A 23,147-nucleotide genomic window follows, 5' to 3' on the forward strand; every position below is an offset into this window, starting at 1 on the left:
TAAATATCTGCATTCTGAACGAAAGTGTGTGTATAATGTTAATGTTTATTAGAGGTGAATAGTGGAATATTTCTAAATAAATATACATAAACTTCAATTTTACACTTCTTACATTTTATGAACTTTAAAACATATTATACCCGATTGGATTCGATTTTTATGGATGCGCAACTACTATAAAAACTAATCTTAAAGGACATGTTAAAAGATCTGACTTGACAAACCGTAATTAATGTAAATAATAAATAATTAGAATATATTTTACCATTAAAAGCCACGGGGTGCACTGTAATCATCTCAAAATCTCATGGTACTACATGGCTAATCGTACGAAGTCATACAACGAATTTTTTTGCTAAATCGTATGTATTTTACGAGTTGCCAAATTTGTATGAATTCGTACGAATGACCTACCCCTAACCCCGCCCCTAAACCTACACCTCACTGGGGTTTAGACGAATCGTATGCATTCATATGAGTGACGTCGTATGCAGTGTTGTCATCTGCTTTCAATTGAAAGTAGTTTAAACTGTAGGCATGTGACGTATCAAATTTTTCGAACGGTATACGGTATTATCACGATATTGAAATAAGTTGTAAAAAAAGTGTTGTCACAGTATCACTGTGACTTTTCTTATGACAAAAAGAACTCCGAACATTTAAATACAATAATGCAATACACAAATTATAAAGTAAAATGTTTCAAACAGATTAAAGTGTAAAAGAATTAAAAAGAACAACAGGCAATACTATATAAGGTCTCATTATTTAACGTTAGTTAATGCATTAACTTAGATTAAGAATGAGCAATAGCTGCATTTGTTACAGAAGGTTTTTTTTTGTGTTAATATTAGTAAAAAATTACAGCTGTTTTGTTTATGGGTTTTCTGGGGTAACCGCTGCATTTCTGCTGTTCCATCAGCGCCCTCTGCTGTCAGAGAGTGAACGTGCACTTTCATTCAGCGCGTGCATCTCTTTCACTCGTTCTGTCATGTGCTTCTCGTGCATGTTGAGTTTGTTTACATAGTGCGCGTGTCCCTTTGACGCCGCATACAGCGGTGTTGTGGATTTTATACGGCTGATAGATAAAGCATTCTTAAAATGTAATATAAAAATCTGAATAATTCATAATAAATAATTATTCATGGTATTTTGCGGTGCCCACGGTAACAATATCATGTAGGCCTATATTCATTATCGTGATATATCGTATTACCGAATATTGGTAATGGCTATTAAACTGTTAACATAATGGCAAATTCATTGATCTATATAAATATGAACATAGATCAGTGGGCAAAATAAGAATCTAGATAAGGTTTGTCCAAGAATTTGCTAGATTTGTTCCTAAACTTTTGAAAAAAGTCTCAAAAGGGGCGGGGAAGTCACTAAATCAATTGACAAAATTGCTAAATTGGCAACTGGTCGTACGAGTGAGGTCGTACGAATTAGCCGTGAAATAGCATTGCATGGATCATAAGCATCGATTACTTAATTACAATTAATTACAATCACAATTAAAACGGCTGTCCGTAACTTTTGTTTTGTGTTCAAAATTTACAAAAATTATATAATGAGCAAATACATCATGAATCCATTTTCCCAAACCGTGTTTTTGTCTTCTTCTGAATCACTACGGTACACCTATAATAAGTGTTAATATTCGGACTATTTTAGACTGGTTCGGGTCGTACCGATGCGGAGGATCACAGTACCTGCGTGACTCATCATAGACAGAGAGAAGAAGCTCCGGCTACAATGTTCTTCCGCAAGACGCATGCAGTTCCTTTTATTAACCGCTAGATGGAGCGCCAAATTAATGATAGATTAATGGATATGTGGATAACTGAACTGAAAAGTAAAGATTGGTACTCCTGTGTTACTTGAAATAACAATTAAAAAAAATGTATTGATTCATTTTATTTTATTTTTTAAATCAGACTTCTTTTCAGAGTAGGGGCAAATTACTCTCTCTCTCTCTCTCTCTCTCTCTCTCTCTCTCTCTGCCCCGTGCATGTCTTTGATCACAGGTTTGGAAAAAGGCAGCTGTCGTGCTGCTCCCTCCTACAGAGCAGAACAAACGCTATATTCATCTGCCTCAGAAACTCCCCCGAGCAACTTCAGGACAGACGGAGCACAATAACATCATTAATGCAGCTGGACGCAGAAACACACCGTCTGATCTGATCCACTGTCAGTTCTCACAATGTGGAAGATCTGCGGTGTCCTGATCGCCTGGGCTCTGCTGCTCATCCTGCATGTGCGCGCTCAGTCTCAGAGCAGGTAAGTTTCTTCAGTCCTCATGCACGCGCACGGAACGCTCATGTATGATCACAGCGGATCTCACATGCGACAGCGTCGCGCGCTCATGTCAAAGTTTTGTGATCAAAGATCAGGCTGTGTTGCAGAATTGAATGCTGCATCGATGCAGGTGTTTATTGTTCTTTCTCTTGTCTAGACAGACCTTCACGTGTGGTGGGAATATCACAGGAGAGTCGGGTGTTATCGGTAGTCAGGGTTATCCGGGCGTCTATCCGCCGAATACCAAATGTGTGTGGAGAATTACTGTAAGTAACTGATTTATTATAATTACATGCGTCTTAACCACATTTGCATTTCCTGAAGGAAATATCAGTGCCCTGCAGCTAAAGAATCGTTTTACATTTTAATGTAATAAAGTTTTTTAGGCTCTGGTACTGTGAAGATTAAATACTGCAGTGAAAATATAACAGTTGCCATGTAAAGGGGGCTATGGTTAAAACACCAATCAGAATTTACTAAAGCAGAATTATTAACCAATCAGAATTTATCATGGAAATATAGTGACAAAACCAAGGTAGGTTCGATTTTGAATGGCGAACACTCTTCTTGCCTCTGAATATCATACTTTCCTACTTGTTTAAAAAAGCTGGCCGGATTCACGATTCGAGTTATAAAGTCAGAATTCCGAGAAATAAAGTCAGAATTGCGAGATATAAAGTCAGAATTGTGTGATATAAAGTCAGAATTGCGAGATATAAAGTCAGAATTGCGAGTTATAAAGTCAGAATTGCGAGACATAAAGTCCGAATTGCGAGATATAAAGTCAGAATTGCGTGATATAAAGTCAGAATTGCGAGATACAAAGTCAGAATTGCGAGACATAAAGTCCGAATTGCGAGACATAAAGTCCGAATTGCGAGATATAAAGTCAGAATTGTGTGATATAAAGTCAGAATTGCGAGATATAAAGTCAGAATTGCGAGATATAAAGTCAGATTTGCGTGATATAAAGTCAGAATTGCGAGATATAAAGTCAGATTTGCGTGATATAAAGTCAGAATTGCGAGTTATAAAGTCAGAATTGCGAGACATAAAGTCCGAATTGCGAGATATAAAGTCAGAATTGTGTGATATAAAGTCCGAATTGCGAGATATAAAGTCAGAATTGTGTGATATAAAGTCAGAATTGCGAGATATAAAGTCAGAATTGTGTGATATAAAGTCCGAATTGTGAGAGATAAAGTCAGAATTGTGTGATATAAAGTCAGAATTGCGAGATATAAAGTCAGAATTGCGAGATATAAAGTCAGATTTGCGTGATATAAAGTCAGAATTGCGAGTTATAAAGTCAGAATTGCGTGATATAAAGTCAGAATTGCGAGATACAAAGTCAGAATTGCGAGACATAAAGTCCGAATTGCGAGACATAAAGTCCGAATTGCGAGATATAAAGTCCGAATTGCGTGATATAAAGTCAGAATTGCGAGATACAAAGTCCGAATTGCGAGATATAAAGTCCGAATTGCGAGATATAAAGTCCGAATTGCGAGATATAAAGTCCGAATTGCGAGATATAAAGTCAGAATTGCGAGATACAAAGTCCGAATTGCGAGATATAAAGTCCGAATTGCGAGATATAAAGTCCGAATTGCGAGATATAAAGTCAGAATTGCGAGATACAAAGTCCGAATTGCGAGATACAAAGTCCGAATTGCGAGATATAAAGTCAGAATTGCGTGATATAAAGTCAGAATTGCGAGATATAAAGTCCGAATTGCGAGATACAAAGTCCGAATTGCGAGATATAAAGTCCGAATTGCGAGATATAAAGTCCGAATTGCGAGATATAAAGTCAGAATTGTGAGATAAAAGAATTGCTTCCATACCTACCTTTAATGAGTATGTTTGAGATATAAAGTCAGAATTGCGAGATATAAAGTCAGAATTGCGAGTTCAGGATTGCAGAATTGCTGCACACATTAATAACGTTTACTTCTTTATTGAATACAGTATATTCTGTTAAAAGTTAGCAATGTTGCACATTGTTCAGTAAGTGCAAAGTTTGTATTATAGACAATCTTTTAGTCCGTTTTTCATAGTTTTAATCTTAAATCTTTGTTAGTGTTTTGGGGTGAAAAAAAGAAGATTTTTGGTATTTAAAGGTGCCCTAGAATTAAAAATTGAATTTACCTTGGCATAGTTAAATAATTAGAGTTCTGTACATGGAAATGACATACAGTGAGTCTCAAACACCATTGTTTCCTCCTTCTTATATAAATCTGATTTGTTTAAAAGACCTCCGAAGAACAGGCGAATCTCAACATAACACCTGTTGCATATGCCAGCTCATGTTCAAGGCATTACACAAGGGCAGCCAGTAACGTCTGGATCTGTGCACAGCTGAATCATCAGACTAGATAAGCAAGCAAGAACAATAGCGAAAAATGGCAGATGGAGCAATAATAACTGACATGATCCATGATATTTTTAGTGATATTTGTAAATTGTCTTTCTAAATGTTTCGTTAGCATGTTGCTAATGTACTGTTAAATGTGGTTAAAGTTACCATCGTTTCTTACTGTATTCACAGAGACAAGACTGTCGTTATTTTCATTTTTTAAACACTTGCTGTCTGTATAATTCATAAACACAACTTCATTCTTTATAAATCTCTCCAACAGTGTGTAATGTTAGCTTTAGCCACGGAGCACTATCAAACTCATTCAGAATCAAATGTAAACATCCAAATAAATACTATAATTACGCGATTAGACATGCTGCATGACGGACACTTTGTAAAGATCCATTTTGAGGGTTATATTAGCTGTGTGAACTTTGTTTATGCTGTTTAAGGCAAGCGCGATCTCCGGGGGAGGGGAGCACGAGAATTTAAAGGGGAAGCAGCCTGAATCGGCGCATATTTAATGATGCACCAAAATAGGCAGTTAAATAAATTAATAAAAAAAAATCTATGGGGTATTTTGAGCTGAAACTTCACAGACATCTTGTGAAAACACATTCTACGCACCTTTAAATACAATTCTGCATTGCATGTACTGTACTGATGATGCAATAGAAAGTCGTGGCAAGAATCAGTGTGTGGTTGTGATCTGTGTTTGGTTTGGCTGCTGGCCACATTGCATCCTTGTGGCAACACCAGACTCATTCTAACATTTTATTGCATTGCCATCATTGCATATAAGAGACTCAGTTGGTGACCTGTCTGAGTAAGAGGGTTTTTCCACTTTATTTTAAGAATCTTAATTATGGCACAGAATGATATCCATGTTGCTGCAGTAAAAAAATATAGTTGGGTCTCAAAATGACGTCTGCTTCTTGCAGGTTCCAGAGGGCAAAGTGGTCGTCCTTTCGTTTCGTTTCCTCGACTTAGAGAGTGACAACCTGTGCCGGTATGATTATGTGGATGTTTATAGTGGCCACGCCAATGGACAGCGTCTCGGCCGCTTCTGTGGGACGTTCAGGCCGGGAGCCCTCGTTTCCACAAGCAACAAGATGCTCTTACAGATGGTGTCTGATGCCAATACAGCTGGTAGTGGTTTCCTGGCTGTGTACTCTGCTGCCAACCCCAATGAACGGGGTAAGAACATCATAAAAATGTACCATGAATTTAGCAGTTAATAAGATGTTTTGCTGTGTTCAACTCAAGCCAAAGGAGTTTTATTAGATGTTTTAAAGGGTTAGTTCACCCCAAAAAGAAAATTCTGTCACACTGCAAAAAATGCTGTTCTTACTTAGAATTTTTGTCTTGTTTCTAGTCCAAATATCTAAAAATTCTTAGATCAAGAAGCATTTTCTTGACAAGTAAAAATTATTTTCTTGTTTTTAGGAAAAATAAGTCAAAATTAAGTGAGTTTTTCCTTAAAACAAGCTAAATAATCTGCCAATGGGGTAAGCAAAATAATCTTAATCCAAACTGAAAACAAGATTATATTGCTTATTTTTGGTTTGAAATAAGATTATTTTGCTTGTTTTAAGGAAAAACACACTCAATTTTGACTTATTTTTCCTGAAAACAAGAAAATAATTTTTACTTGTCAAGAAAATGCTTCTTGATTCAAGAACTTTAAGATATTTTGACTAGAAACAAGACAAAAACTCTAAGTAAGAAAAGCATTTTTTGCAGTGCATCAATTACTCACCCTCATGTTATTTCAAACCCATAAGAAACACAAATGAAGATATTTTTTAATTAAATCTGAGAGGATTCTGTCCCTCTATTGAAAGTTTATTCACCCAAAACTCATCATAACAGATCATAAAATAAATCCATATGAATCGAGCGGTTTAATCCAAGTCTTCTGAAGAGACACAATTTCTTTATATGATGAACTGACTTAATTTAGGCTTTTATTCACATGCAAACATTAATCAGCGAACGATTTATAGAGCACTTAAATATGGTAAACAGAAGCTCAACTTGCTTGACGTGTGAGAACAAATCTCATTGGTTCTCATGCATCAAGCAAGTACAATTGAGCTTCTGTTTACCATATTTGAGTGCTCTATAAATCATTCGCTGATCAATGTTTACATGTGAATAAAGGCCTAAATTCATCATTAGGGGTGTAATGGTACACAGAAGTCATTTGTGAATGTACTGTTCTTCTGCTCTTTTTCCTTGTGTGGTGGTTAGCAAACAGCATTGTATTACCGTGCGCGCCCCCTTCTGGATTGCAGTGAGGATCGCCTGTGACTGACTGCATTTGTTCATCATATAAAGTGATTGTGTCTCTTCAGAAGACTTTAATTTAACTGCTCGATTCATATGGATTTATTTTACATTTATCTCTTTATGAATGTTTTGAACCGTCAGAGGTTTGGGTGAATATACTGTAATGGAGTGACAAAAATCTCTCAGTTTTAATTAAAATATCTTCATTTGTGTTTTGAAAATGAAAAAAAAAACAAGTCTAATGGGTTTGGAATGACATGAGGGTGAGTAAATGATGACAGAACACATAGATTGTGTGTGAGAGGGCAAAAGGTCAACTTTAATGAGCAGTTAAGAGCTATTCAACATCTAACAGTTCCTAGAGAAGTCAGAGGTCAATATAATGCTGGGGAAGAGAAATGGATATTTAACACCTAATATAAACCGTTTTCGTTCAGTAAATCACTGAAAGACCATGTCGATTCTCACAAAAGGAAGAAAAACCTGGTTTTACTTTGACTAGTTAAACATAATGGGATTTTCTCAGTTGATTTAGAGCCCTCTGGAGGATCTTGAAGCTGGAGATTATTGCTGTGTATTTCATGGCATGATGTTGAATTTCTCACAGACGTTTTTCCAGTGAATCAGTGATTGGTCAGACCCCCAGAGGCCGTCTTGCTCACGCAGTAACTGTATAAGTGACGAGACGTCTGCATGGCTGGAGTAAGACAGCTGGAATGTTAATGATTTAGATTGTATCTCTGGTTTTTTTTCCCATCTAGTTGACGGACGGCTGATGGGTGATGGTAACAGCGGAAGCTTGCAGTTAGAGCTGCACGATTAAGTTCACAATCTCGATTCAAACACCCATGCAATCTTATTCCTAAATGATAACGATTCGGCTATGTCTATCAAACCTTTGACAAGTACAATCACAGCAAACGTTCAAATCTGCCGCTGAATCAGAGAGAGCCGTCATGTTTAGGTATGCACAGCTTCACAAACAGTCTCTGGTATCAGTATTTCTGTGTTACAATAATTCAAATTGATCACAGAATTACTGGAGATAAAAGTTTATAGTTCAGATATAAACACTGATGTCTGAGGTAGCGATCAAAATAGACCTTTTAAAAGTAACTTGATTCTTTAAATAAAGATTGTTTCAATGAAACTGTTACACCTGTAGGTGGAGACAAAAGACTGATCAAAAAATGTACGTCATTGAATCGTTCATTCGAGAGATTTGTTCAAAAACAATGATTCATCAAGTAATGAAACAAGTCTTTATGAGTGAGTCATTGAATCATTCATTAAAACCGATTTTTAAAAATAATAATAATTCATTCAAATTAATTAAATATTTTTAAAAAGAACATTTTGTCTGAATCTGTAGTAAATTAAATGTTATTTTGTTATTCTGTCTATTCAGAATCGTGGGAGAATCATGATCTCTATTTTGAAAAAATAAATAAATAAATCATGATTTTCAATTTATCATGAAACATGCACGTTTTGTGAGTCTTATGAAAAAGGTCACATTTCACGCTCAGTTTATAATTATATTAGTAATAATAATTAAATGTATTTTACCTTATTTAATTCAAATCTATAATCAAATTCAGTTTTATTTGAAGAAAATTAAGCGTATTTTCAGGACCACTAATATTTTCCACATTATTTTCACGACAATTAAAGGATAATTTTGCTGATTTTCAACCAGTTTTGTATTGTTACAATATAAATTCAATAATATATGTAAATGAACAATATGTACTATATTTATTTGTCAGCAAAAGTTCTGAAAGCAAAAGATAATGAAGATGATTCATTGTACATGGAGATGATTCATTTTACCCATTTCAAAAGTGTGCATTTTCAGGCCCCCAAAACACTGTTGTCATGTAAACGAATGGCAAAACGCATAGTTTTTTTAACGTTTTAATTGAAATTGTTGTTATGTAAATGCCCCCTACAATATAAACATTAATTATAGGTGTACCGTAGCGATTCCGGATAAGACAAAAAGGAAGATAGATTCATGCACTTGCTTATTATATAAATTTTGAATGTAAAAAGTTACATAGTGTACATTTAAAATTAGTTTACATTATTGAAAAAAATTTCAAACACTATTGGTTGGACAAACAGATGGCCCCGCCCCAAACTCACACCATTGGCTGACCTAGTGTTGCTGTTTCAGGCTGGTTCTGATGCTCAAACAAACTTTTCCAGAAAGTAAACCTTCAAATGACGTACTTATATTTGAATTAGCACATTAAACTGTTTTTTTGCATCTAAAAATGATTCACTTTTATACTCAAAATATTATTTCTTCATGATTTGGGATGAAATATGACATTTACGACAGGCCTAATGACATTTAATCTTTTAGTATAGCATAGCGATCCAAAAAGCATGTTTCAAATCGCACAGAGTGAGGTTTACAGTGCACTTTCATCATATTTAATTTCTGATGCAAAAGTAGGCTTAGCACCTTTTAATACAGGCACCAAAATCAATGCACACTGCTTTCGGTGGGATACAGTTCTAGAAGCAACAGCTCTGGATAAAGGCTATTGGCAGCTGTGTCGAAGGATTAAGGCAGGAACTGCACGCTGGGACCAAAAAGTCTGTAAACTCTCTTGTAATGACAAGACTGTAGGGAAGTACATTTTAGAGTCTGCCAATGATGGCGCTGTGCAATTATCTCATGCATTCCTTTTAATTAGGGGTGAACGACCTCACACTGGATGCTTGGTCTATGTTTAGCTCTCATGGAGTTTTTAACGGAGGAAACATTTCCTAAACGCCTGTCTGAATGGATGTTTACAGGAGATCAGTACTGTGGTGGGAGATTAATGAAGCCGTCAGGAACCTTCAAGACCCCTAACTGGCCAGAGAGAGACTATCCTGCTGGAGTCACATGTTCTTGGCATATAGTAGCACCGAAGAACCAGGTGGACTCTCTTATTCATTTGCATATTGCAATCTGAGTTGTTTTTAACCCTTGTGCATTGTTCAAATTCACTACCCTTTCGTTATGTTCGTGGCTGAAAACATCCACTAAATTAAACTGCTGTAAAAATGTATCAGATAAATATTTTTTTCACATTTTTTTGCATAAATCTGTTAATCAACCTCTGTCCTGATCAAAACTACTAAATGTTTAAAAAAAAATCAAGATTTTTACTTTTTTATTGCCAAGTTTATAAATGATGTCACTGATTTGGGGGAAAAAAACACACAAAATGACTTATTTTCAATATAAAAAGTGATTGTGGACTGGATTTTTTTTTTACCTTTTATCACAGTCTTGGACATGTCAAAGATTAGTAACAACATTGGTTTTGATGCATTGTTAGTTTTTGTGCAGCATCAGATTTAAATTTTTTCTCCCTCATTTATTGTTCGTGGCTGTTTTTGCCCCATTGACTTCCATTATAACGACATTTTTTGATTGCAAAGCCATGACACCATAAAATCATGCATTCTTGATTGATGGTGGTTTTCCCTGTTGGGAAGAGGTAAAATTTCTCATTTTTACAGTTGATCACCAGGTGGCACCATTAACCCTTTAGATAGGCCTGTGCAAAAAAAAGCTTAGTTAATAAGTCATTTTTTGTGTTTTTTTCACCCAAATCAGTGACATCATTTATAAACTTGGCAATAAAAAAGTAAAAATCTTGGATTTTTTTTAAACATTTAGTAGTTTTGATCAGGACTGAGGTTGATTAACAGATTTATGGAAAAAAATGTGAAAAAAATATTTATCTGATACATTTTTACAGCAGTTTAATTTAGTGGATGTTTTCAGCCACGAACATAACGAAAGGGTAGTGAATTTGCCCACAGTGTATTTTTGAGGTTTTGAAAATTTTCAAAGCATTTTCCCAAAATATATATCAAGTTATATAAAGTATATTAAGTTTATAAAATATATATAAAGTTGTGGCCAAATTAAGACTCAAAATCACCCCATAGTGGATGAAAACATCCCCAACAACACATAAGGGTTAATGGATTTTTTATCCTTAACTTGGCTACAAAAACAATGGCTTAAAAATACGATTAATATTCAATAAAATTATTGATTTAACTGCACTGATGCTGTTCTCGGATGAGAACAAAATTTTAACTCAATTGATCTTGAGTCTACATCGGATGCAAGCGGCATCAAATTTATAGCTGAATTGAACTTGTTTCATAATCAATGAACTTTGCAATATTGACACTGTTATTGAACTGAAATAAAACAACATTTAACTAACTTGAGCTGAATAGAGACACTATTTACAACAACTTTTGCAGATTGTGTGAATTGCATATAGCTAAAACAGTTGTCATTTTTCACAGATTATAGAGGTAAAATTTGAGAAGTTTGATGTGGAGAGGGACAACTACTGCCGTTACGATTACGTAGCAATTTTTAACGGTGGAGAAATCAACGACGCTAAAAGAATTGGGAAATATTGTGGAGACAGCCCACCAGCGTATGTATCAATCCATCATCAAACGAATTACAAAAGTCATTTGCTCTGTGTATTCAAGATATAATCGTGCTGCTATTAGCAATACGTCTTTATTTGCGCTTCACAATCTGTGTATCTCTCTGCTTTAGGCCCGTGTTCTCAGAGGGGAATCAGCTCTTCATTCAGTTCCTCTCAGATCTCAGTTTAACAGCGGATGGCTTTATTGGTCATTACAAATTTAGACCCAAGAAGTTTCCCTCCACAACCGTTCCACCAACCACGACAGCACCACCCACTACCACCAGACCTATACGTAAGTATAGAGGGCAATTCTCCTTAATCATGCTGGATGTAGATGTTAGCCTACATTTAAAGAGGTCATATTGTGCCCTTTTACAAAGTTTTGATTTTGTTTTTGAGGTCTACTAGAATAGGTTCATGCTTAAATGCTAAAAACACTTCTGTCAGTAACGCTCTGTTTAGTTCCTGTCTCTATGAAGCCCCTCCTTCTGAAAAGCACAATGTGCTCTGATTGGTCGGCTGGAGCAGTGTGTTGTGATTGGTGTTTGGGAAATGTCCCGCCCATTACCATAACCGCCAGTTTCAACACACTACTAACTAACTCAACCAAGCCCCGCCCCTTTATTCTGCGCATTAATTATTTAAATGAGGAATATTGTGATGAAAACTCAAGACTACAATAGAGGCGTTTCAGGGAGTTCAGAAACACTGACACTGATATCAGGGCTCAACGCTAAGGATTTTTTCTACTGGTTCAAATTTTTATTTGCTCCGCCAGAATTTTCACTGGCCCCACAACAAAAAATTAATAAAAGTAAAAGACAAGAAAATGGGCCTATAAAATAGCATAGTTATTGTTTTCGTTGTCTTTGTTACATTTAACCTCAATAAATAGGTTTATGACACCAAAAGCTATTAGATTAACTCAATTATATTTTAAATATTGTTAGACAAATAAACAGTAAGTAATAAAATAATAACAAATAATCAAATTACGAGTAATAGCACAAATAAATACAACAGAACAAACATATAAATTAAATAAATTGTGCTTTCCAAGTTTTTCACGTAGGTTTAAACTAGATTTTCAGGTACAGAAATTGTAATCTAATGTATAGCTAAATATATAACTATAGATAAAACTTTATTAAAGATACAGATGCATAAAAATGTTTTTAATGTTGAAAATATAAAACGTTAAATACTGTTACTTGAAATTATTAACGAAGACACTTTAGATGTGAAATTAAACCCGCCAGCAGGTGGCAGTGAATCACTGTTAATGAGCGAGTCATTGAGATTCAACCGATTCATTCAAACGGCTGATTCATTCAGGAATTGCTCAGAGACACAAAACAATTCTGTGGACTTTGGAACTATTTTCGTTGGCGAAATACAGCGAAACAGACGATTTGGTGTGTAAAATGTAAGTCACTTGATATTAAGTTCTTTAAACTGTACGCTGAATAAAATCAATATAACATTTGTAATCATGCTAATATTTGGAGAAAAACTGCGCTCTTTGTGTAATATTGGTTAACTCTATTAAATTATATAAATATAAAATGTATACAGGGGCATTTTTGCCCCTTATCTTGAATTCTGGAGCATTCTAAATGTATTTTAATAGACTAAATCACGCAGTGAATGCGTGCATCTAAATATGCTAGTCTAACCTACTAGACTACGTCACGTAGTCCATGTGTGCACTTAATGGGAGTTTTTTTGTTTGTTTTTTGTAAAGTGAGGGACATAATCGATAATATCAGATCGTTAAATCAACAATTACGATATCATAGACGATATATAACGCACACCCTACAGCACTGGCCCGATCGGGCAAGTGACCTTTCCGTCTACTGTCCCGAGCGTCGTTCACACTGGCCCCGGGCCATCGGGCAGTCCTTATTGTCGAGCCCTGAATATAGAGAAGAACTCCTGCTGGAGGGACTTTGCAGAGCTTTTTCATGCTTAAACAGCAACATTACACAGTAAAGAAAGTTGAAAAAGTAAAAAAGCATAATAGGTCCTCTTTAAAAGTCAATAAATATTCATTAAACATCCCTACTGAAAAGACTTTTACATGCGACCATCTTAATAGTTTCAGCCATTTGTCACCAGCCATTCTGGTGTTTTTTGCAAGATGAAGCTAGTCACATGTGGATTGAGTGGATTAGCATTCTGGCACCTTATGAAACTGCAGTCATATGAGGCAACGTGAAATCGTATTGTACATCTGGTACAAACACGTGTTAGATATGATAGAATGGACTAAAAATGCAGTGGAAAGTAAACTGATGCCGGTGCCAAGATCACTCAATATAAGCCTGTCAATGAGAGAAGGAACAAAACAAGCAAGAGGAAAACTCCTGACACTCTGCATTTGATCATGTTGCTGGAAAAAAATCATTCTTACTCTGTATTTTTGTCATATTTTCCAGTAAAAGTAACATTTAACAAAAATTTACTTACGAAGCAAAATTGCATAGGACTTTTTCAGAGAACTAAACACAATGTAGAGGGTTTACTTTATGCCTAAGTAAAAAAAATATTCATTCATTATTTGTGTTTGCTGTCTTGGAGAAACAAAATGGATATTCAAAGGGGACATATCATGAAAATTTTACTTTTTCCATGTTTAAGTTTCATCAGTGTCCGACTCTGGTTTGAACAATGTAAGGCTGAACACCGTTACTGACAATCCTCATTTTGGCTGCGTGAGATTCTCCAGCTTTGTTGTTGTTGAGCTGTTAAAGCTCCGCCCCCTTTTTCCATAAAAGCAGCAGTTCATTTGCATTTAAAGGGACACACACAAAAACGGCGTGTTTTTGCTCACACCCAAATAGAGGCAAATTTGACAAGCTATAATAAATGATCTGTAACCCTACAGATCATTTATTATAGCTTGTCAAATTTGCCTCTATATTTTGAGCTCAAACTTCACACACACATTCTGGAGACACCAGAGACTGATATTACATCTTGTGAAAAGGGGCATAATAGGTCCCCTTTAAGAGACTGTGCAGTTGATATTATTGGAAAAAATTGCAGAACTCTGTGTATTGGATCTAATCATGAGACCACACAAAGTCACATTGTGAAACAAAACCTGAAAATGAATGAAAGTGGAAAATTTCTTGTATGTTTTGCATGTATACTCTATTATATATATTAAAGAAATGAATACTTCAGTTTAGCAACGAAGCATGAAAATTTTCATTTTTATTTCATATAAATGCTCTTATTTTGAACTTTCTATTTATTAAAGAAAAACAAATGATCTGGTTTGCACAAAAATATGCAGCAAATCAGCATATTAGAATGATTTCTGACTCTGAAGACTGGAGTAATGATGCTGAAAATTCAGCTTTGATCACAGGAATAAATTACAGTTTAAAATCTATTCAAATAGAAAACAGTTTTTTTTTTAAATTGTAATAATATTTCACATTATTACTGTTTTTATGGTATTTTTGATCAAATAAATAGAGCTATGGTGTGCATAAGAACATTCTTACAAAATCTTACCAACCTCAAACTTTTGTGAGCTATGTATATATAATACTTCCTAACTTTGCCTTTGTACAAAATGTGTGAATTCTGTGAAATGCATGTTAAATTATATTAAATATTGTTAAATAGAGCTGGGAGTACAACACTGCTACAATACTGTTGGTAGCTGAAATCATGACCTATATAGCCAAAATATGTAATATATGAGATCTTAAGTTTATTGCCTGTGGCAACCTAAGCAGACAAGCTTTTGGAATATGCACTGATATTATTCGGTGCATATTATTTCATCTAAACTGAATTATTTAAATAAATATGTAATCGACAGACAGGAATTTCAGGCAACTTTCCATCCTTTTGTTCTTAGATATTGGCTTCAATATCCAATTTCCGGAGCTTGAACCTAACCCACACTTTCTCACTTTTTCCACGCACATACTAAAACATAAACTCCGCTGGCTCAGAGTCAGCACACTACAGTAAAACAACTTTTTGAAGTCTTTTTTTTTTGCTATCTCTGCTCTCCTCTCCAGCTTTGAAGTACTCTGCAGCGCTGTGTCAACAGAAATGCAAACGGAAGGGAACCCCTGAGAGCCACTACTGTTCCAGCAACTTCGGTAAGAGCAGCTCTCTGCAGTTAATACTAACTTTTTTTTTGCTGACACATGAATCCACACACACAAAAGTGCAAAGTGAAATGGGAACTTGTGGGTGGGGGGCATCAGAATAAGTGGAAAAAAGCAGCGATTGTTCACATTTAGTCTATAATCTTGTGCATGTTTTTATGCATGCTATCTTTGGCCTGCTGGTTTGTGTCAGCGTGTTTCAAAAGATTCCTTGAGCATTTTTTGCCCTCAGCACAGTGGATTTGTGTGTGGGATACAGTGCTCTAGTGTAAACAGACTGCAGTGGACTGTGGATAAACCATTGGTAAATGGGAGTGTTGATTCAGTCGAGCTCTTTGGCCGCAGTCGCTGCCCCTGGAACAGGTCTGCAATATTCACGTCCAGGAGCGAGCAGATATTTCATTATGATTTCTGCTGTTTACTCGGATTTGCATAACGGGAAATCCTGTGGTTGGTGGAGACCAGAGTCACATTGAGAGAAACAAGACCTGAAAGTGAACGAAGGTGGAAAATTACATGCACGTCAAGTCAAATTGGTTTAATCACACCCTTTATGTACTGCGGAAATGGATAAACAGTTTATGAAAATACATGTTCAAATAATGGGCTTAAGCCATATTTAACATATCCCAAATTTACCATTTTAGAACTAATTGTACTATTTGGTCTATCCGGAGGAGTTTAGTTTATTTGAAGTGTTGGGGGTATGCATTATAAGTAACACGAGTTATGTAATCGGATTACTTTTTTCAAGTAACTACTACTAAACTACTAACATTTCAAGTTTTGATAGAAAACACTTTTATTTAAAAATAAAAAAGACTAATTATAACCATCAGATGGCGGCAGAGGAGCATTTATTGGCTCATATTAGCCATTTCCTGTAATAGTTTTTCACTCAGTTTCGCTTTTGAATAAATATTAAACATAAAATCGGTTTAAAATACATTTTGTCAAGGTGAAGTATGAAGTACTCGCAAAATCTCATGAAAAACAATAACTTTTCTTGTGAATGAATTACACAGAAAGTGATTGATGATTCAGTCGTCAATGATTGGATCTCACATTTTATTCAATGAATCTAATTAAAGTCCAGAGTAAATCTTTAATTTACAGTGTGTTGACACTTTTTTCACACAAAAGTGTGAAAACTGATGGTTCGAATTGAATTTTGCTGAGGAGGAACACTGCGATTTGGTGTGAAAGGGCCTTTACACTTGCCAAAAATAGAACTTTTTTGTTATTAAAAAAAACAAACAAAGTTCAGCCCAGGTGAGAAAAAGTAACATGTGTATTGCATTACCTTCCATAAAAAGTAACTAAGTAACCCAATTAGTTACTTTTTTAGGAAGTAAGACAATATTGTTACACATTACTTTTAAAAGTAACTTTCCCCAACACTGCAGAAATAAAGAAAATCCCCCAGTGATGGTCTCTAAAGCCTTGTTTTTGTTTTGTTTATATTTTTTGACCCTTTAGTGATCACTGGAACCGTCATCACCGCTGTAACGCGAGGAGGTAGCATGTACGCCACCATCTCCATAATCAATGTCTACAAGGAAGGTAACCTTGCTATCCAGCAGGCAGGCAAAACCATGAGCACAAAGATTGTCATCCTTTGCAAGAAGTGCCCCTACGTCAGACGAGGTAAGTGCCTGCCTCAGCTTGCTATAACAGTAACACTTAAGCCCAAAGTATACTAGCGTACGCAAAGCATTTCAAAGTATAACCCATTTGACATGTACGCATACACATGCGATCGATCACGTGACCTACAGCGTCAGTTGCGTCATGTCACCGCCATTCACAAATCTTTTCCCGTGGCCTCATGAGATGGTAAAGTGTCCGTCTCATTTCAGAATCTCACCAGAAGAAGTGGGTCATCCGGGTACTTTTTGCCTACTCTTTTATGAGTACTGTGAATTCAGACTTACTTCTTTTGTCACACAATGCTTTTCACCTACTATATAGTAAGGAAGCTGCACGATTCTGGATCAACTGAGAATCACATTTGACAAAATGTTAATTACAGCAGTCTATTTAAAATGGTTAATCAATCTGAATGAATTATATAAAAAAAAACAGTTTGAGTGAATGATTCAATGACTCACTCATAAATAATTCACTTGTTTCATTCCTGAATGAATCAGCGTTTTTGAACGAATCTTTAAGCTGGAACTTTGCTAGGAATTAGGGAATTTGGGGTGTAAAAATGTCCCCCTCAGAAAATACCTGCTCACTAGGTAGTACTTTTTCAAACTTCCAGAACTTTCAGGGATGGGACTTGGGTGCTGAACTTGCTGATTGGTTGAGTTCACGCAGCATTTTGATTGGTTGAGTTCATGCAGCATTTTATTTCAACCACCATTTTTCAAATCTGTTGCAGTGTGTGCAGGAAGAGTTGTTTGCTTTTCGAATCAACAATGGAGTTTAAAAATTACGACTGATGGACTGACAACGAGGTTCAGGCTTTATTAAGCTTATATGCGGAAGGATGAAATCCAGCGGGAACTGGAAAGTCACGCTCAGTCCTATATCACTGGACTTTTCTTCATGGTACATTAGACCGTGATGGAAACACAGACAGCAACAGGTCTGGGGGAAAAAAGTTCCTGGGACAAATTGTTCCAGGTAATTTTGGTGGAAAAGCAGCTTTAAATGAATGATTCATTGACAAATGCATTTTTTTTACTTGTCGCCACCTGGTGGCGTGACGATGTAATCAATGCAATCATTATTTGAAGCGCCATGTTACTTTCAAAAGGTGATTTCCTCTATTTTGATTGCTATCATAGACATCAGTGTTTATATCTGAAATATAAACTTTTATCCCGGTCCTGCTGATATAATTATTGTAACACAGGAATAATGAAACTGTGTGGTTGAAAAGACTGTTTGTGAAGCTGTTTCATACTGTACATAATCTTTGGCTCATCGATTTTGTCAGATTTAATAGACACAGGCGATTCGTTGTCATTTAGGAATTAGATCACGTGGGTGCTTGAATCGAGATTTAACGATTAATCGTGCAGCTCTAGTGTGCAGTTTGTAAAACTGCACTGTGGTTATGACTAAATTCACGTCACATGCACTGTGCACAACACGAAAAAAGTGAAGTATACTTTGGGCTTAATGTGCTAGACAGTTTCATCTGTCACAGACATCTGCTAAAACACATTATTTTAACCTCTCATATTGAAAAAGTAGATGTGTTCCTGTTAGTAATGCTTGTTTGCTTCTCATTGTATAAAAATAAAGGAATATTTCAGGTTATTTTCCACTTTATTTCTGGGAACAGCAGCTGTTGCATGATGTCGGTTACCACAAATTGAAATAACTTCCAACAGGTTTGCTATTGAACTAAATCAACTGTGAGATTTATTTGTTTGTAAGATTTAAAAAAGGTTTAAAAAAGGGTGTTTGCAAAACAAAAGCTTGCTGGTTCTACTTTGCTTATGAAACTTAAAATAAAAATATATTGCCTAAAAATAAAAGTATGGACTTAAAAACTGTCGAACATAGCTTAATAACTTGGAAGTTAACAGCCAAACTCACTGTCAAAATGTCTTTTTTTAATGACGAAATCTCACTGTCATATGTTTATACGGTATATAAACATATGGAGTGGATATTGCAAGTGAGGCCCCAGAGAAAAGCTGATCCAAAGCCCTTCCTGAATGTCTCTGCCGTTCCGTCACTGCATTCAGGTTTTTTCTGTGTGGTGTCGCTAGGTTTGAACTACATCTTCATGGGCCAGGCAGATGAGGAGGGTCGTGGAATGATCGCCCCCCATCATTTCATCATGGCTTTCAAGGCCAAGAACCAGAGGGCCTTTAACATGCTGAAGAACAAACGTTGCTGAGCTCTTACGGACAATCTTTAGTCTCGAAATCCACACATGGATGTGTGATGTCTTCATATTTGCCCTGCATGTCCCAACTTCCTTCATCGCCCTCTCCAGAGGAGGCCGAGGACTGTTGAAGCACGTGGCGCAACAACTGGTTGGGCTCTCTTGGTTCCTACTTCTCTTCTTACTGTTGTGATTACCATCAGCAAGAGCAAAAGTAATAAGATATGACAGGTGAAGAAACCCGGAATGTAAAAATCTAGATTATGGTGTTTTGAACGGCACAGTTTACAAGATATTTGTAGATTTTAAGATCCAATAGCAAAGTTAGAGAAGCTAAAAGGCTATAAAATTGCTGTTTTTGAAATCATGCTGGATAATATTGAAATATTTTCATAGAAACAGATTCCTAGAGGTGAATGTTAAGTTATTTGTTTTATGAGAGGAAAAATAAAGTTCATTATCAATTAAAGTCTTGGATATTGTCTTCATGTTTTTATCTTTATTGCATAGAAATCTTTTCCAGAATCAGATTTCAGTTGATTTTAAGGAAGTTTTCAGAGTTGAAAATATTCATATCATGTCAGGACATCTGTTTCTAAATTGCCTTAGGGTTCAGAGTGCTTGAGTGTGAAGGGCACTATTTTAACTCCTTAGTAAACTATTAAAAGGGCCATATTCTATAATTGTACAGAATTTTATTTTTCTCCCCTTATAAAGTTAGATTTCTTGTGCCAGAAACAGCTGTGACCATTTTACACACACTCTCTCTGATCTTTAGAATTAAGTAGACTGTTACTGTGAAATAAGTAACAAGTCCCAGTAATGAATACTAAACAGGTGTTACTATGTAAATGTGGGTACATTTCTGAATCACCTGCTTTTTTTGCTGGCAATTAGCTAGAAAAGAAAAGTTTATCAATACAAACTTTGACAGTAACAACATGACGGATATAATTTCATTCATACTACCCATACTCAAACATGGCCCTGCCCCCTTTGTTGTGTGTTCTCGGGGCGGGGTTTATGTAAATTTTGGGGTTAGTGATGTCACCAACCAGGAAGAAGCTTGTTGTAGTCCCTACCAGCCGTTTGTTGTAGTCCTTAAATTTTGTAAAAGAAAATATCTCCCTTTGCATTGAACTTTGAGCGTTGTAACTTTGCAGATGTTGTTTATGCTCAAACAGCAACATTACACTAACTAAAGTACTAAAGTTAAAAAAGTTAATTTAACGGTCGTGAAGTAAGTTAAAATTCAAATGTAGTACCTACTCAGTATGCAATTTCAGAAACACTGCGGGTCCTCAAGAGTAGGGTTGAAGAACTCTGGTCGACAATATGTTAAATGTGAATTAGTCTTAAAATACATAACATGTTTAAACAGTGGAAAAGCTGCAACAGTTACTAAGAACTTAAGCAAGTTCGATATAAAACATTTCTTTATAATAAATGTTATTTATTTGAAAAGAATAACACTTTTAGAAAACAAGTAGGATGCAAGAATATTACATAAGTTATGGTTCTGGAGATTTTGGTGTAGAATAAACAGAGTTTAAGAGAATTCCAGTAGAGTCCCAGGACTTTTTTGTCACCTTACATCTTCCAAAGAAAAAAAAGAAGAAGAGCATTGCTGAGCATGCTGGGTAACTTTTACTAAATGGTCATGGCTTAGCTTCTGGGGTAGAACATGGCATATTTGGAAGTGCGGAAGCCCAAAAGGTCCCTCATTTCATTGCGGAACTTGGATAGGTCTTGCCGAAGATCGTTGAGGTTCTCTACCGTGGCCTGATCCATGCTCTGCATCTTCTGCCTTGTGGCGGTCAGGTAACGGTGCACTAGACAGCACATAATCTTCTGGTAGTTCTCGTCTCTTTTCTGCTTCAGGTTCCTCCATTCCTAGAAGCAAAAAGGTATTGGGTCATTGGTAAGCTGACTTTAAGGCAGAGGTCTCCAAACCTAGTCCTGGAGGGCCACTGTCCTGCAAAGTTTAGCTCCAACACACCTGCTCGAAAGTTTCTTGTATACCAAATGAGACCTTGATTAGCTGGTTCAGGTGTGTTTAATTGTTGGAGCTAAACTTTGCAGGACAGAGTTTGGAGACCTCTGCTTTAAGGCATAATATTATAGAGCTCACCCCTTTTCCACTAAAATGGTGCAAGACGGTTCTTGGCCCCAGTCCTGCACCTGAAGGGCAAAATGCTGAAGAAATGTGCAAGATGAGGATTCAAAACCACTGCTATAGAGCAGTTTCACCCTCTTTCTTGTAGACAACGAAAACTCCCTGGTATGTTTCAGGCCCTTTCTTGAGGTAGAAATGCGTGAAACCATTTGAGAACTGGCACTAGCCAGGAACATGGAATGTCTTTGGAAAGGGGGCAAGTAAGGTTCACAAATCCACTGACCAAGCACCTGTTCCAGCACCAGTACCATGCTGTAAGGCTGTATTTAGAAGCAATGGTTTTTACTTGAATGTCAAATCAATCGATTATTCATATACCACTAAAATCAAACTATGGATACACAGTACAGTACACAGTAAAATCCCCAGAGTTAAATCAGTTCTGCTCAGAGTACATATGGTCCCTCTCTAAATAGTGTTAAAGTAACACTGAAGCAGAGTTAAAGTTAATGAGATAATTAACCCTCTGGAGTCTGAGGCTGATTTGGGGCTTGGAGAAGTTTTGACATGCCCTGACATTTGTGCTTTTTTCAGTTGTTCATAAACATATTAATGGAAAAAGTGTCATTACACTGTATTCAGCACAAACTAGGCTACAATAATATGTGAGGAACATGTATGTACATGTTTGTGTTTTTGAAGGAATAATGTTTATGCGTGGTTATTGAAAAAACAAAAAACTTAAGTCACTGAAATAAGGACAAAAAAATAATATTATATATGTGTTCACAAGACTTCTGGGTATTGGAGGTTGTAGACTAGAGTTTTTGCTTCAGAATTATGTAAAAATTATGCTGCCTGCTTATTCATATAAAATAATATATTGATTTAGTTTTTGTAAGACACTTTTTGTCAAGAAACACAGTATGCGTGGAGGCGTGAATCATCATGAATAATGGGTGATTCTCACCTGAGAAGACAAAAGAATCACATAATAATGACCTGAAATGACTTGCATAATAATGAGGCCTTTCAGTCAGGTAGGCTGTGAAAAAACCCTCTGTGATCAAGCTCATCATATGGTGTATATCAAACATACAGAAAAAACAGCAATACTGTGAAATATTATTACAATTTAAAATAATGGTATTCTATTATATTCTTTAAAATATAATGTATTTCTGTGATGCAAAGTGTCTGAACAATTATGTTACCTCTGTGGCATTTCATATAGGCTTTTATCTTAAAAGCATGCACATTTGGAGAAATATTGATTCTCATATGTTTGTCAATTTTCTATACAGAGGAGTAATATTTATTCAATATTTATTGTCATCACTATGAGTGCTGGATACTGTGTTTTCAATTCATACTTGCAGCCGGAGGGCGCTCTGTGCACCTTTAGTCCACAAATTTATCTAAAGAAGAACAGGTCATGTGACTCTCCAGGAACTGAACTAACAGAGGACAGAGATCGCTAACTATGGCTATTCAAAACACTTTTCAAGACAATAAATACACGATTGAGACGATGTATGGATGTATTGACTCAGATTTTGCGTCTGAATAGCGCTGGCTCCGTGGGTGTGGCCGCATTAGCGGATAATGAGCTGAATCA

The 23,147-nt window shown here is 36.0% G+C and overlaps 2 protein-coding genes across 3 annotated transcripts in view; one reads left to right on the forward strand and one right to left on the reverse strand.

The window, feature by feature from the left end:
- Window positions 1-1,976: 1,976 nt before the first annotated feature.
- On the forward strand, window positions 1,977-19,882 carry pcolce2b (procollagen C-endopeptidase enhancer 2b). 2 transcript variants are annotated; one of them, XM_048175063.1, is made up of 9 exons: window positions 1,977-2,283; window positions 2,459-2,567; window positions 5,605-5,860; window positions 9,767-9,891; window positions 11,288-11,424; window positions 11,553-11,716; window positions 15,471-15,554; window positions 17,043-17,210; window positions 19,295-19,882. In XM_048175063.1, exons 1-9 carry the CDS (start codon window positions 2,207-2,209, stop codon window positions 19,423-19,425), a joined length of 1,251 nt encoding a protein of 416 aa, XP_048031020.1. In that variant the 5' UTR covers window positions 1,977-2,206; the 3' UTR covers window positions 19,426-19,882. The 2 variants fall into 2 exon arrangements, with proteins under 2 accessions (XP_048031020.1, XP_048031021.1); XM_048175064.1 differs by lacking the exons at window positions 1,977-2,283; window positions 2,459-2,567 and adding an exon at window positions 2,312-2,431.
- A 963-nt stretch (window positions 19,883-20,845) lies between these two features.
- trpc1 (transient receptor potential cation channel, subfamily C, member 1) overlaps window positions 20,846-23,147 on the reverse strand; it is a 34,044-nt gene continuing 31,742 nt past the window's right edge. The window contains exon 13 of the mRNA XM_048174947.1: window positions 20,846-21,306. Coding sequence (XP_048030904.1) covers window positions 21,079-21,306 — 228 coding nt within the window. The 3' untranslated portion in view covers window positions 20,846-21,078. The remainder of the gene's footprint in view (window positions 21,307-23,147) is intronic.

Source organism: Megalobrama amblycephala, linkage group LG22 (genome assembly GCF_018812025.1).
Source record: "Megalobrama amblycephala isolate DHTTF-2021 linkage group LG22, ASM1881202v1, whole genome shotgun sequence".
NCBI lineage: Eukaryota > Metazoa > Chordata > Actinopteri > Cypriniformes > Xenocyprididae > Megalobrama > Megalobrama amblycephala.